Genomic DNA, 14,426 nt, shown 5'->3' on the forward strand with positions numbered 1-14,426 from the left:
GTTCCACCGGCTGACTGTGAGTTGTGTGAAGAAATACTTCCTTTTGTTTGTTTTAAACCCACTGCCTATTAATTTCATTTGGGGACCCCTAGTTCTTGTGTTATGAAAAGGAATAAATAACACTTCCTTATTTACTTTCACTTTCTCCACACCAGTCATGATTTTATAGATCTCTATTCTATCCCCCCCTTAATCGTCTCTTTTCTAACCTGAAAAGTCCCAGTCTTATTAATCTCTCCTCATACGGCAGCCGTTCCATACCCCTAATCATTTTTGTTGCCCTTTTCTGAATCTTTTCCAATTCCAATATTTATTTATTTTTTGAGCTAGGGCAACCACATGTGCACACAGTATTCAAGATGTGGGCATACCATGGATTTAAATAGAGGCAATATGATATTTTCTGTCTTATTATCTATCCCTTTCTTAATGATTCCCAGCATTCTGTTCGCTTTTTTGACTGCCGCTGCACAGTGAGTGGATGTTTTCAGAGAACTATCCACAGTGACTCCAAGATCTCTTTCTTGAGTGGTAACAGTTAATTTAGAACCCATCATTTTATATGTATAGTTGGGATGTTTTCCAATGTGCATTACTTTGCATTTATCAACTTTGAATTTCATCTGCCATTTTGTTGCCCAGTTACCCAGTTTTGAGAGATCCTTTTGTAGCTCCTTGCAGTCTGCTTGGGACATAACTATCTTGAGGAGTTCTGTATCATCTGCAAATTTTGCCACCTCACTGTTTACCCCTTTTTCAAGATCATTTATGAATATGTTAAATAGGACTGGATCCAGTATAGACCCCTGTGGGACACCACTATTTACCCCTCTCTATTCTGAAAACCGACCATTTATTCCTACCCTTTGTTTCCTATCTTTTAACCAGTTACCAATCCATGAGAGAACCTTCCCTCTTATCCCATGACTGCTTACTTTGCTTAAAAGCCTTTGGTGAGGGATCTTTTCAAAGGCTTTCTGAAAATCTAAATACACCATATCCACTGGATACCCCTTGTCCACATGCTTGTTGACCCTCTCAAAGAATTCTAGTAGATTGGTGAGGCATGATTTCCCTTTACAAAAACCATGTTGACTCTTCCCCCAACAATTTATGTTCATCTATGTGTCTGACAATTTTGTTCTTTACTATAGTTTCAACCAGTTTGCCCGGTACTGAAGTCAGGCTTATCGGCCTATAATTGCCAGGGTCGCCTCTGGAGCCCTTTTTAAAAATCGGCATCATATTAGCTATCCTCCAGTCATCTGGTACAGAAGATGATTTAAATGATAGGTTACAGACTACAGTTAGTCCTGCAATTTCACATTTGAACTCTTCAGAACTCTTGGGTGAATACCATCTGGTCCTGGTGACTTATTACTGTTTAGTTTATCAATTTGTTCCAAAACCTCCTCTAATGACACCTCAATCTGGGACAGTTCCTCAGATTTGTCACCTAAAAAGAATGGCTTAGGTTTGGGAATCTCCCTCACATCCTCAACCGTGAAGACCAATGCAAAGAATTCATTTAGTTTCTCTGCAATGGCCTTATCGTCCTTGAGTGCTCCTTTAGCATCTCGATCGTCCAGTGGCCCCACTGGTTGTTTAGCAGGCTTCCTACTTCTGATGTTCTTAAAAAAAATGTTTGCTGTTACTTTTTGAGTCTTTGGCTAGTTGTTCTTCAAATTCTTTTTTGGCCTTCCTTCCTAATTATATTTTTATACTTCATTTGCCAGAGTTTATGCTCCTTTCTATTTTCCTCACTAGGATTTAACTTCCACTTTTTAAAAGGATGCCTTTTTGCCTCTCACTGCTTCTTTTACTTTGTTTTTTAGCCATGGTGGCTCTTTTTCAGTTATCTTACTATGTTTTTTAATTTGGGGTATACATTTAAGTTGAGCCTCTATTATGGTGTCTTTAAAAAGTTTCCATGCAGCTTGCAGGGATTTCACTTTTGGTGATGTACCTTTTAATTTCTGTTTAACTAACCTCCTCATTTTTGTGTAGTTCCCCTTTCTGAAATTAAATACTACAGTGTTGAGCCGTTGTGGTGTTTTCCCCACCACAGGGATGTTAAATTTAATTATATTATGGTCACTATTACCAAGCGGTCCAGCTATATTCACCTCTTGGACCTGATCCTGTGCTCCACTTAGGACTAAATCAAGAATTGCTTGTCCTCTTGTGGGTTCCAGGACTAGCTGCTCCAAGAAGCAGTCATATAAGGTGTCAAGAAACTTTATCTCTGCATCCTGTCCTGAGGTGATATGCACCCAGTCTATATGGGGATAGTTGAAATCCCACATTATTGAGTTATTTATTTTAATAGCCTCTCTAATCTCCCTGAGCATTTCACAGTCACTATCACCATCCTGGTCAGGTGGTTGGTAATATATCCCTACTGCCATATTCTTATTATTCAAGCATGGAATTACTATCCATAGAGATTCTATGGTACAGTTTGGTTCAATAAAGATTTTCACTTCATTTGATTCTATGCTGTCTTTCACATATGTGCCACTCCCCCACCAGCACGACCTGTTCTGTCCTTCTGATATATTTTGTACCCTGGTATTACTCTGTCCCATTGATTATCCTCATTCCACCAAGTTTCTGTGATTAATTATGAGTTTGGTGCTCTAATGTATTATGCAGGTTGAACCTCTCTAGTCCGGCACTCTCGGGACCTGACTGGTGCCGAACCAGAGAATTTGGTTTCCTGGTGCAAGTGCTGGAGGAACCAACTGGGGCAGAGCTCTTCTTGACCTGCTGCTCACAAACCGGGAAGAATTAGTAGGGGAAGCAAAGGTGGATGGGAACCTGGGAGGCAGTGACCATGAGATGGTCGAGTTCAGGATACTGACACAAGGAAGAAAGGAGAGCAGGAGAATACGCACCCTGGACTTCAGAAAAGCAGACTTAGACTCCCTCAGGGAACTGATGGGCGGGATCCCCTGGGAGAACAACATGAGGGGCAAAGGAGTCCAGGACAGCTGGCTGTATTTTAAAGAATCCTTATTGAGGTTGCAGGAACAAGCCATCCCTAAGTGTAGAAAGAATAGTAAATATGGCAGACGACCAGCTTGGCTTAACAGTGAAATCCTTGCTGATCTTAAACACAAAAAAGAAGCTTACAAGAAGTGGAAGACTGGACAAATGGCCAGGGAGGAGTATAAAAATATTGCTCAGGCATGCAGGAGTGAAATCAGGAAGGCCAAATCGCACTTGGAGTTGCAACTAGCAAGAGATGTTAAGAATAACAAGAAGGGTTTCTTCAAGTATATTGGCAACAAGAAGAAAGTCAAGGAAAGTGTGGGCCCCTTACTGAATGGGGGAGGCAACCTAGTGACAAAGGATGTGGAAAAAGCTAAATGTACTCAATGCTTTTTTTGCCTCTGTCTTCACGAACAAGGTCAGCTCCCAGACTACTGCACTGGGCAGCACAGCATGGGGAGGAGGTGACCAGCCCTTTGTGGAGAAAGAAGTGGTTTGTGACTATTTAGAAAAGCTGGATGAGCACAAATCCATGGGGCCGGATGCGCTGCATCTGAGGGTGCTAAAGGAGTTGGCGGATGTGATTGCAGACCCATTGGCCATTATCTTTGAAAACTCATGGCGACTGGGGGAGGTCCTGGATGACTGGAAAAAGGCTAATGTAAGTGCCCATCTTTAAAAAAAGGAAGGAGGAGGATCCGGGGAACTACAGGCCAGTCAGCCTCACCTCAGTCCCTGGAAAAATCATGGCGCAGGTCCTCAAGGAATCAATTCTGAAGCACTTAGAGGAGAGGAAAGTAGTGATCAGGAACAGTCAGCATGGATTCACCAAGGGCAAGTCATGCCTGACTAACCTAATTGCCTTCTATGAGGAGATAACTGGCTCTGTGGATGAGGGGAAAGCAGTGGACATGTTATTCCTTGACTTTAGCAAAGCTTTCAATACCGTCTCCCACAGTATTCTTGCTGGCAAGTTAAAGAAGTATGGACTGGATGAATGGACTATAAGATGGATAGAAAGCTGGATAGATCTTCAGGCTCAATGGGTAGTGATCAATGGCTCCATGTCTAGTTGGCAGCCGGTATCAAGCAGAGTGCCCCAAGGGTCGGTCCTGGGGCCGGTTTTGTTCAATATCTTCATTAATGATCTGGAAGATGGTGTGGACTGCACCCTCAGCAAGTTTGCAGATGACACTAAACTGGGAGGAGTAGTAGAGACCCTGGAGGGTAGGGATAGGATACAGAGGGACCTAGACAAATTAGAGGATTGGGCCCAAAGAAACCTGATGAGGTTCAAACAAGGACAAGTGCAGAGTCCTGCACTTAGGACGGAAGAATCCCATGCACTGCTACAGACTAGGGACTGAATGGCTAGGCAGCAGTTCTGCAGAAAAGGACCTAGGGGTTACAGTGGACGAGAAGCTGGATATGAGTCAACAGTGAGCCCTTGTTGCCAAGAAGGCTAACAGCATTTTGGTCTGTATAAGTAGGGGCATTGTCAGCAGATCAAGGGACGTGTTCATTCCCCTCTATTCGACATTGGTGAGGCCTCATCTGGAGTACTGTGTCCAGTTTTGGACCCCACACTACAAGAAGGATGTGGAAAAATTGGAAAGAGTCCAGCGGAGGGCAACAAAAATGATTAGGGGGCTAGAGCACATGACTTATGAGGAGAGGCTGAGCGAACTGGGATTGTTTAGTCTGCAGAAGAGAAGAATGAGGGGGGATTTGATAGCTGCTTTCAACTACCTGAAAGGGGGTTCCAAAGAGGATGGATCTAGACTGTTTTCAGTGGTACCAGATGACAGAACAAGGAGTAATGGTCTCAAGTTGCAGTGGGGGAGGTTTAGGTTGGATATTAGGAAAAACTTTTTCACTAGGAGGGTGGTGAAGCACTGGAATGGGTTACCTACGGAGGTGGTGGAATCTCCTTCCTTAGAGGTTTTTAAGGTCAGGCTTGACAAAGCCCTGGCTGGGATGATTTAGTTGGGAATTGATCCTGCTTTGAGCACGGGGTTGGACTATATGACCTCGTGAGGTCCCTTCCAACCCTGATATTCTATGATTCTATGACTGCCAAACCATGGGAGGTCAATGCAGAGTACCAGCGGGTCTCCATAGGTGTGGGAACTAGTAAATTATTATCTGTTTTCAGAAGCTCATAACTTTCTGGAAAATATTTCTTTCCAGCTCAAATTTTACATGCATAGGTTAGCCCCAACCTACAGATGGAGTTCTAAGGAAAGTTTGGGGGGGGGGGGAGTTCTCCTGCTTATGAGTTATGAAAGGTGAAAAAAACCTCATACTTTTCCCAAATTTAAGTAATCTGAGATATACTTTTCCTCTTACAACTAAAACAAAACAAAAAACAGACAAAACTATAATCTGAAATGTTCATGTTAACTAGTCCTCAGTAAGGATGAAGCCCTTATGTTATTTGAAAAAAAAAAATTAAGTCAATTATATACACGTACAGTGGAAATTTTTGTTACTGTGGGAGCTACTATGCTAACTGCAGCTCTACATTAACATACTAATTAGTATCTTTGCAGATAAAATGGATTCTCTACTGAAATCTTAATTCTCCTGTGGAGCAAATGAGCTCTGCAGGAGGGAGCCCCTATTCTGAAGAGTTTATAAATCAGTGTAAGGGTCAGTTTTACAATGTTGAAAGCAACAGAGCTTATAAGCTCTCCAAGATCAATAATTTCCGTTGAAAGAATTTATAAATTCAATCAACAAATCCATGGATGTGTAAACTCTACAAGCCTAACGTGCGCCAAATTTTTCTTGTTTTTTTTTGTTTTGTTTGGTTTCCTCTGTTTTGGGGCTGGTTATTTATTTATTTTTGGTAAAAACCGGCAAATTAAAATACAAAATCTTAATGATTAAGAACCTAAGTGTTAAAAATTAAGAAAATAAAAGTTACTGTATTCATGTTATCCATGCCATGTTACATTTACATTGCATTTAGCACTCCTGTGTTGCTTTTAAAATTAGTATATTAATATACTGTCATTAAATATATACGGTATTCAGATTTTACTCATGACGTGTCAACATTACTATAAAAACTGTAACTTGATTTCTTGCCATGAGAGTTTAAAATGCATACCTTAACTATTGATATACAGTTTGTATAGGTATGAACGTGAATTCACACTAGAAAAATCCCCTTCTGAAGGGCAACACTGATTTAAACATAGTAATGCTGAAGTCAATTTTAGTGAAAAAGCATCTTTCTGTTCAATGGAAAATAAACCTTTCTGAGGAAAGAGAGAAAGCTAAACCAGATCAACATACATTGAGGTGATTGTGTAAGCAAATAAACGTGTTTACAGTTACCTGTCACTGAGGTGGAGGAAACTGCTGCTCTCATCGGGATGTTCATCTTCAAAGCTTAGATTGGACCAGCTGCCAGTGCTATCATCACCAATACTGAGACTCATCTGCTGGCTAACTATAGATTCAGCTGAGTGAAACCCTTCTCTTCCCATAGAACTAAACAAAAATGAAGATGACAGCATTACTAGGTGTATTTCACATTGTTCTGCAAAAATTCACTGAGCCTAATTAGCAAAGCAGGGGACATTTGTCAACTGACTCAACTATTCCCTTTTGGATTTACAATTCTCAGAGACTATATATTACACTTTTGTAAGGAGATTCAAGTCTGGGAGCACCACTTAGGACCATCTTTCACTGGGGAAGTTGGGCAGTAGCATGGACACAAACCCTAATTTGAAAAACTAGTTTGTAGCATTCCAGCATTGGCAGAACCCTAGTGCCTGGGCAGTTCAGTCTTGTAGACTTCACATTTACTACAGTGACTACACCTACACAGGGAGGACCTGGCATCTTTGGACTTGTCTGCACGACAAAATGTTAGCTAAAATTTCCCAGTGTCGCTCTGACCAATTCAGCTTCATCAAGGCTAACACAGTCACTGGCATTTTAAGCACCCTGTCATACAGAACTGCACAAGGGTAGACAACATGATGCTTAAAATGCTGGTGGCCTCCTACAGCCCTCTCTGTATTAGAAAAAATGTCCTAGTGTAAACATAGGCTTAGTCTCCCTGTTTCAGAAAAAATAGGCATGTCCATTTATTTATAGACTTTTCCCCTCTGCACAAGAAGCCTGAAAAATCTAGACTTTCAATACCTAGAACCAACTCAAGTGAGCAGGCTTAATTTGCATTAAAGGTATTTATAAAACCCTTCATCAGACCCATTCTAACAACACAAAAGAAAACTGAGGTCATTTTGAAAAGTGGTTCAGTCTGAAAATTTGCCTGGCAAGTGCATATAAACTACTCTTAGGGACATATTGTGGCTGCCCATGTGCAGCTGTGCTATGGCTAGAGGGTACAGAAAGTCCTATTTGCTCACCAACCCTTCAAAGGAAACAGTCGTAATACGGCTGCTGTGTTCACAAAGTACGAAGATGACCATGATTGTGCTACAGGCAACACTTCACATTTTAAATGGGGTATGTGTGGTTCTGAGGTGTGGCAAGAGTCCTTTTCCACAACATTAGCTAATACCATCAGGTGAGTGCTATGAGGGGAAGGAGGGAAAAGGGAGAGACAGGCAGACACACACACTTTTTATACCGTGTACTAAGTACAAATGATGAATATGCTCCTCACAGCAACCTTTGGAGTCCGTATATCTTATAGAGCCACAATGTCTCCCTCTGACACTACTGGACTGGTGCATAGCTGCTTCTCCAATCCATCATTCTCTTGGGCTCTCAGCACCATAATTAAACTTGAAACTTTACATGAAGTTTTGATTAAAAAGCTGCATTTCTGAACCTCTGGCTGAAAAGTGACATTTCTGACATCAACAGTATAAGAACTCAACAGCACTTTATTTATAAGGTATATTCTCATTTAATATTACATGTACTCTGAATAAGGATTCCAAATAACCTAAGTACAAGGGCCAAGTAATATGAATTCTCAGTCTTCTATCTTTATATGCTACAGGGAACTTTTAGTGGAAGGTCTATACTAGAAGGCAATCAAAAAAGGACAGGAAAAGTTCCTTGAGTTTTGGTAGCAGTTCTGTGAGAATGAAAGATCTATCTTTTAGAATATAAGCTCTTCAGGGCAGAAACCATAATTTATTATGTGTTTATACACATCATAATTTTGCCTTGAAAAACTGGGAGTAGCCTGGTTGGAGCCATTAGGCACCACCACAGTACGTTAACATATCCAGGTATTTACATTATACATCACCAGACCATCTCAGAGTCAAGCAAATAAAACATAGTTTATTGCCAAGCAGATCTCACTCCAAGGCCATGATGAGAGAAATACATTGTTATTAATTATTACTCAGTGAAAAACTACGCTGAAGAGATAGGTCTTGCACTTGGACATGTAAATGGTGTTATTTGAAGTCACTCTGATCTTTGTAAAATCTATTTTCATTAAGAACTAGATGTTAATGTACCTTCTCATTTACTAATTCAACCACATTCAGTGCCATCTTCTATCAAGATATTTAAAGACATTCATTTCTTTCAATATACCTAAAAAATATGGTATAGTTTAAGGACTTGTAATACATTAGTCCTTATCAACAATGTAGCAAGAGCCTGCAAACCAGTTTCTAGTCTGCTTTAATGATCCTTTATCAACTAAAATCATATATAAAAATAAAATCATTCTTATTTAATATTTATTTCATATTTCTATTTTCAAATATACACAATTTTTTTCTTCCAGAAATTAAGACCGTGTTAAAGTGCAATTACAATCAAAATAGACTATGTAAACACCTACTTAATGTAATACGTTTGCTCTTGGTGTACATTGCATGTCACAGATTCTGTAAGTCAGTACTTTACAGCTAATGCAGCTATAGACAGAATTGGATTATACTGTGGCTCACAGATCAACTGAATTGTCAACTAAATTCCAGTAATTTATATCACTGATAAAACAATCTGATCAGGATGTTAGAGAAAACAAATCACAGAATCCCATTTACCAGAGTCACCCATCAGAGCATAAGTACATTCTAAAGTAGGCTAGAAACTAGTTTGCACTGACATTGAGCTCCTGTAACTGACAAGATCATTATTATTAAAAAATTCCAAACAGCCTGGAGGCCACCAGCAGGAGGTTCCAAAGTAAACTTTATAATTTAAAATTATATTTTCAGAATGTAATTGTGGCAAAAAGTGCTTCTGACCATATACATTTTCAGATTAATAAATTAAGCAAAGTGGGTGCCATTTTCTGGTAACAATAGCAAGAGAATAAGAGGGAGAGAATGTAATGTTACCTTATGTTAACAGCCTGACCAATATTAGTCATAGCTGAAGTCATTATTTCTGTAGTAAGGCTTTCAGCAAAGCTGACTCCACCATATCCAATACCACTATCAGCTGTCAGACTTGTGTTACTCAGCTCTCTCTCTGCTTTCTCAATAGCTGCACCAACCACCTTCTCAGAAAATACTGTCTTCTGTTCCATGTCAATGTGAATTTTGGGAATATCAAGGTGAAAAATTCTTGATTTTTGACAGACACCACCCAACCCTGAATTGGGGATCTGCCTGATTCTAGGGAGGGGTTCTTGTCCAGGCAGGTGTGGAGATGAACTTCCAGTACAATACTGATATTCCTTCATACTACAGTATCTGCAGGCTGTTCCAGAAAATGGAGACAACTTTTCTGTGTAAGTGAATCTATCCCCATTTTTTCTGTTTTCAGCAGCTTGGAGAACAGCAGACTCCAAACTCATTTCTAAGGTGTCATCCACTACTTTTCTAGCATACTCTTCTATAGCTTGAATGATGCCTTCTCGGTAGCCATATTCATTTAAATTGCCTGTGCTATGATACAGTTTATGTTTTTGTGAGAAAGGAAGAACCGTTTTAGACAGTGTTGTTTTAAGGCGGTCCCCTGTGGCTTCATCAAATTTAGATTTTCTATACAGACAGGAATCTGTTAAGGATTTTGGCAAGCAAACTGCTGACATTTTCAGTTTTCTTCTGACATCACATGTTATACGATGAGCAAGGGATTCAGAAAAATGTAACAACTCTGTACCTTCAGTTCTGTGTACATTGTTTATTTCACAGGCTTGGCCTCCACACCTATGAACACCACTTTTCATTTGCCATTTTGTATCCATATCTTTGTTCAATATTTTGAACAGCTCAAGCCTACCATTTACCTGTGTGTTCTGTACAGGAAATATTCTTCTGTTGTATGTCAGTTTGATTTTCCTGGCAGCTTGTTGTAGGCCTGATTTTATAGATCTATAAGCAAGTCTACTAGCATACTGATCCATTATTAACTCACTGTTGCCACCTTCCCTTTTCAGAACTCGAATGATGTGATCTGCATATTCATCGGTCACGCTCTCACAGCTTGGATACCTGTAAGTCAGACCGGTTGTTCCTAAACTCTGAGGTAAAGAAAGTACGGATGAATCTACCTCTCTGGACCACTGGTTTACTACCGGACACCACCCCTCTTTTGACCTACAGTCTCTATCATCTTTTCTGAGAGAAAGACAATCTACATGACAGTTAACCCGCTTCAACCTCAGCAGCTTGCAATGCCTTGATTTTATCATCTTCTTAGCCTCACTGATAACCTTTCCAGCCATATCACCTGCATAATTCCACAACGAATGTAAAGTTTCTTCTGGGATATTTATAAAGGCAGTATACCCACATATTTTGTTTTGTGCATTTAATTGGCAGTGTCTGTCAGCTTCTCTTTTAATTGTTTTATCATCTAAATGGGAAGCAGCCATTTCAGTTGCCATAGAAATGATATGACCAGCTAAATGATCAGCATACTGTACTGTTTTCTCTGAATGTTCAGTTTTCTCCACAAGCATTTCAGAGTGTTCTTCGTCTTCACTGCTTTCAACTTCTTCAGAAAGTGATCGCATGAGTTTCAGCATAAACTCTTCCTTTTCCAAGGAGTCATGTTCAGTTGCAGACAAGGCAGCAGCAGATGAGTTATAAGGTGTAGAAGGTGGTGTCGCAGGTGCAAACTCCTTTGCTAATTCTCCCTTGAGTTTCTTGGTTAGCTTCCTTAGGTTCCATTCAGAACTAGTCTGAGATGGTACTAAAGGAGTTGGTGGTGGTGTATCAGGTACTGCACAGACATTTCCATCTCTGATGCTTGATTTATCTTCCATCTGAAAAGAATCTTCACAGCCAAACATCACCAAAGAAAGGTTACTTGCATGTAGAAAACAGCTCTCCTGCCCAAAAGCTGAAGGAGCTAGCGTTGTTTTTTGCATATCATGTTTTTTCAATAGTTTACTTTGGGATTTTATTGAACAGCTTCCTGAATCAGTAAACTCTTCTACATTACACCTAGCGAGAGTCACAGTAGGACAAGGAGGTGGAGTGCTTGAAGAAAACCTACGTACTTCATTTCCTTTACGTTCCTGAACACAATCTTTAGGTACTGAAAGTAAACACTGAGCAGAGTCAACTGACGTAACAAGAAAATTAGGTGGGTTATTCAGAGGCAGCTGTTGCGGTTCCACAATTATAGGAACACATCTGTGATTCTCAGATTCTTGTTTCTTTACTGCACTACGCAGTTCTTTTTTACAGTTATCTGTGTTCATCTGTAAGCCTCCATTACATTCTACAGTCTCATTTGTGTGGGAGAATATAGATTTAGTTTCATCTACAGACTGTTTTACAATATACTTGGACAAATGATCAGCAAAAGTATTCTTAGGGATATCTCCACCAACACGCTGACAACGAGGTGTTTTTCTAGTTACAAAATCTGTATATTCCTCCACTGTTTTGGTAACCCCAGATGAGGTTATTGCTTCATACGCCTCATTTACTATCATATCTACCATTGTTCCAGAGAAACTGTTGATGCTTGTTGGCCCAGTTGTTAAATCTGAAATATTATTCACTCCGGGATTGTTGTTTGTTTGTTTGAAATCATTCTGGTTAAAAAAACATTGCCCACTACTTTCACTGTGATCTGCAGTCAGGTAAATATTTCTAAGAGAAGCCACTTCCTCTTCTCTCTTTTTTGTTGTAAAATATGGCTGTGTAGCGTCTTTGTACATTTTCAGACTGCCATCTGCTGTCGGACAAGTCCATACTTTTGCCTTATAAACATCAGATGAAGTCTGATGTTGACAAAGTGCTGTTCCAGCTAAGGGCACTGGTATTGAACTTACAACACCAGAAGTACAAAACAAGGCTTGTTGTACAGTATATTCTTTTCCAGTTTCTTGTATTGGATTCAATGCTAAAAGTGCATTATCATGAAAATTAGGAAAAGTAGTGGTAGTCTGTGTTGACTGCAATGTACTTTCTGCACTTACATATTTTATGTTGTCCATGGAAACACTAATTGCTGCTTGCGTTGTGAAGGTAACATCAACCTGGGATAATTCAATGAAAGCTTCCTGAATGACAGATTCAGACAAATCTTTGGCATATGATCTCACTACTTTGTCTTCATAATCAAAGGGCCAATCCCGTGCAGTCGTTGGTGTTGATGGATGTGAAAACTGGCAGACTTCCATGATTCCCTCAAAAATAAGTTCCTCAGTGAGGTCTGCTGCAAATCTTGCAACTGTGTTAGTAAATATTTGTTTCTTTACGTATCGCATTTCTTTTAAAGCACTTGTTATAGCTTCACTGACCATAAAGCTTGCTAGCCCATTAATGGCACGTTCCTTCAGTGACAAGGCTCGCCGCCTTCCTATCTCATAAAAAGCCATTTGAAAGACTGAAGAAGTCAATCTAGCAGCCAAGTGACACAGTGCATTGGTGCATGAAGAAACTCCTTTTTGTAAGTCTTTAAATGCACTACCAAAACTTTTTTCAACCAGTTCTGTTGCAAATTTTTGTATGCTGTCTTTAATCATTAGTGATTTGTGTTTAGATTTAACTTTCTTATCTGGCTTGTCAGAAGTTTTCCTCTGGAGTTCTGCATTTTGACCTTTTCCCTCTTTTGAGACAATCCTATTAAGGCTGGAAATGTTTTCAGCATGTTTCTGTAGTGATGTAGACGGAGAATGAAAAACAGAACCCAGTATTTCAAATGAAACACTGTTTGCATAATCTGAATATTCACTATAAAGTGTATCATGATTTTGATTAAGCCCATCTCCATTGATATCCATCCGACAAAGACATTCAGTTGAAGCACAGTTCCCTAGTGGGCTGAAAGCTGATGATCTTATAGGGCTGAACAAACTTCCATTGTCTTCTCCTGTTTTCACTGGCCGAGGGGAGTCTGGAACATCAAAGAGGTTGCTATAGGGCGATTCTGGTTTACGAGGAGTTGGCTTCCTTACATTGGCTGGAAGAGTGGGACGATCAAACTTGAATTTTTGAGGATTCATAGTAGTAGTTTTAGAATACAATTGTTCAAGGGCAATCTTTCTCTTCTGGGGTGGGTTACCAAGGATGGGATCCCTTATAAGTTTACAAGTACTTTCCAGAGTCTGTTCCAGTTCATCAAACTGATCAAAACTATCAAAAAATTCACTTACTTCTGAGTCTGAGTCCTCTATACCATCTTTCACTACTGGAATTTTTGGTAGCTGAAGTTTTGCCTTCAAGCTTTTTTGATACCCTTCTTCATCTAAGAAGATAACAGGGCTAGGGCTGGAGCAATCTGACTCAGATGATTCAGCAGGAGAGGAAGAAAACAATGTTTTATGCAAAACATTAACATGTTGATCAGAGGAATTACATGGCTTGTAAAAACTCCTCTGTATCCAAGGATCAGAAATAGAGGTTGTGACTGAATTCTTTACAGATGAAGACAGTTCTTTAAGTCCCAAGATATTTATCAGAGAAGCAGAAGATTTGGCAGATGATTTTCGACGCCCAGAGCTCACAATGATCTTTGAGTCAATAGCTTCTAAACAATGAGCAGGGATGGTCTGTGAAGCAGCATCCCGGAGATTCTTAGTAGTATAGGTTGTACCTAAAAAGAAAAAGAAAATATTTTTAAAAAAAAGAGACTAAAATAGCAAACTGGGTAATTGATTTTGATAGCAATATCTAGATTTGTAATTATTACAATAGGTTAGAGGGTCTTTTAAGACTAGAGAAAATTTTAAAGAATAAAGTATTCCATAAGCACTTTTTTTTGTCAATGATAGTTCCCCTACTACTGCAGGTCTTCTTCTTAGCATATGCGCAATGTGCCTCAGGTGGCGCATGGCCAGGATTCTTCACGGAATTTGGTCCACTGGTTGGATCATTAGCTTCCCCAGCCCGGGCTGGGTACTGATGAGGAGTGTGAAGTGAATGGGACTAAGAGCTCTTGCCTTCATATCACAGATTCTACTTTTTCTGGATCTGACACCGAGTTAAAATCTTTGCTTTATGTCACATGCATGCTGATGTGGAAAGAATGGTGAAATCTCAATTTTTTTTTTTTTTTTTTTT

At 39.7% G+C, this 14,426-nt stretch overlaps 1 protein-coding gene across 1 annotated transcript in view; it reads right to left on the minus strand.

Annotated features, from left to right (window-relative positions):
• The window catches only part of LOC113406708 (A-kinase anchor protein 11-like), a 44,509-nt gene that overhangs the window by 16,552 nt on the left and 13,531 nt on the right, over nt 1–14,426 (minus strand). The window contains exons 4-5 of the mRNA XM_029911791.1: nt 9,297–13,959; nt 6,340–6,495 (exon numbers count right to left, since the gene is read on the minus strand). Coding sequence (XP_029767651.1) covers nt 6,340–6,495; nt 9,297–13,959 — 4,819 coding nt within the window. The remainder of the gene's footprint in view (nt 1–6,339; nt 6,496–9,296; nt 13,960–14,426) is intronic.

This window comes from Terrapene carolina, unplaced genomic scaffold, assembly GCF_002925995.2.
Source record: "Terrapene carolina triunguis isolate 2854851 unplaced genomic scaffold, T_m_triunguis-2.0 Scaffold18, whole genome shotgun sequence".
NCBI classification, from domain to species: Eukaryota; Metazoa; Chordata; order Testudines; family Emydidae; genus Terrapene; species Terrapene triunguis.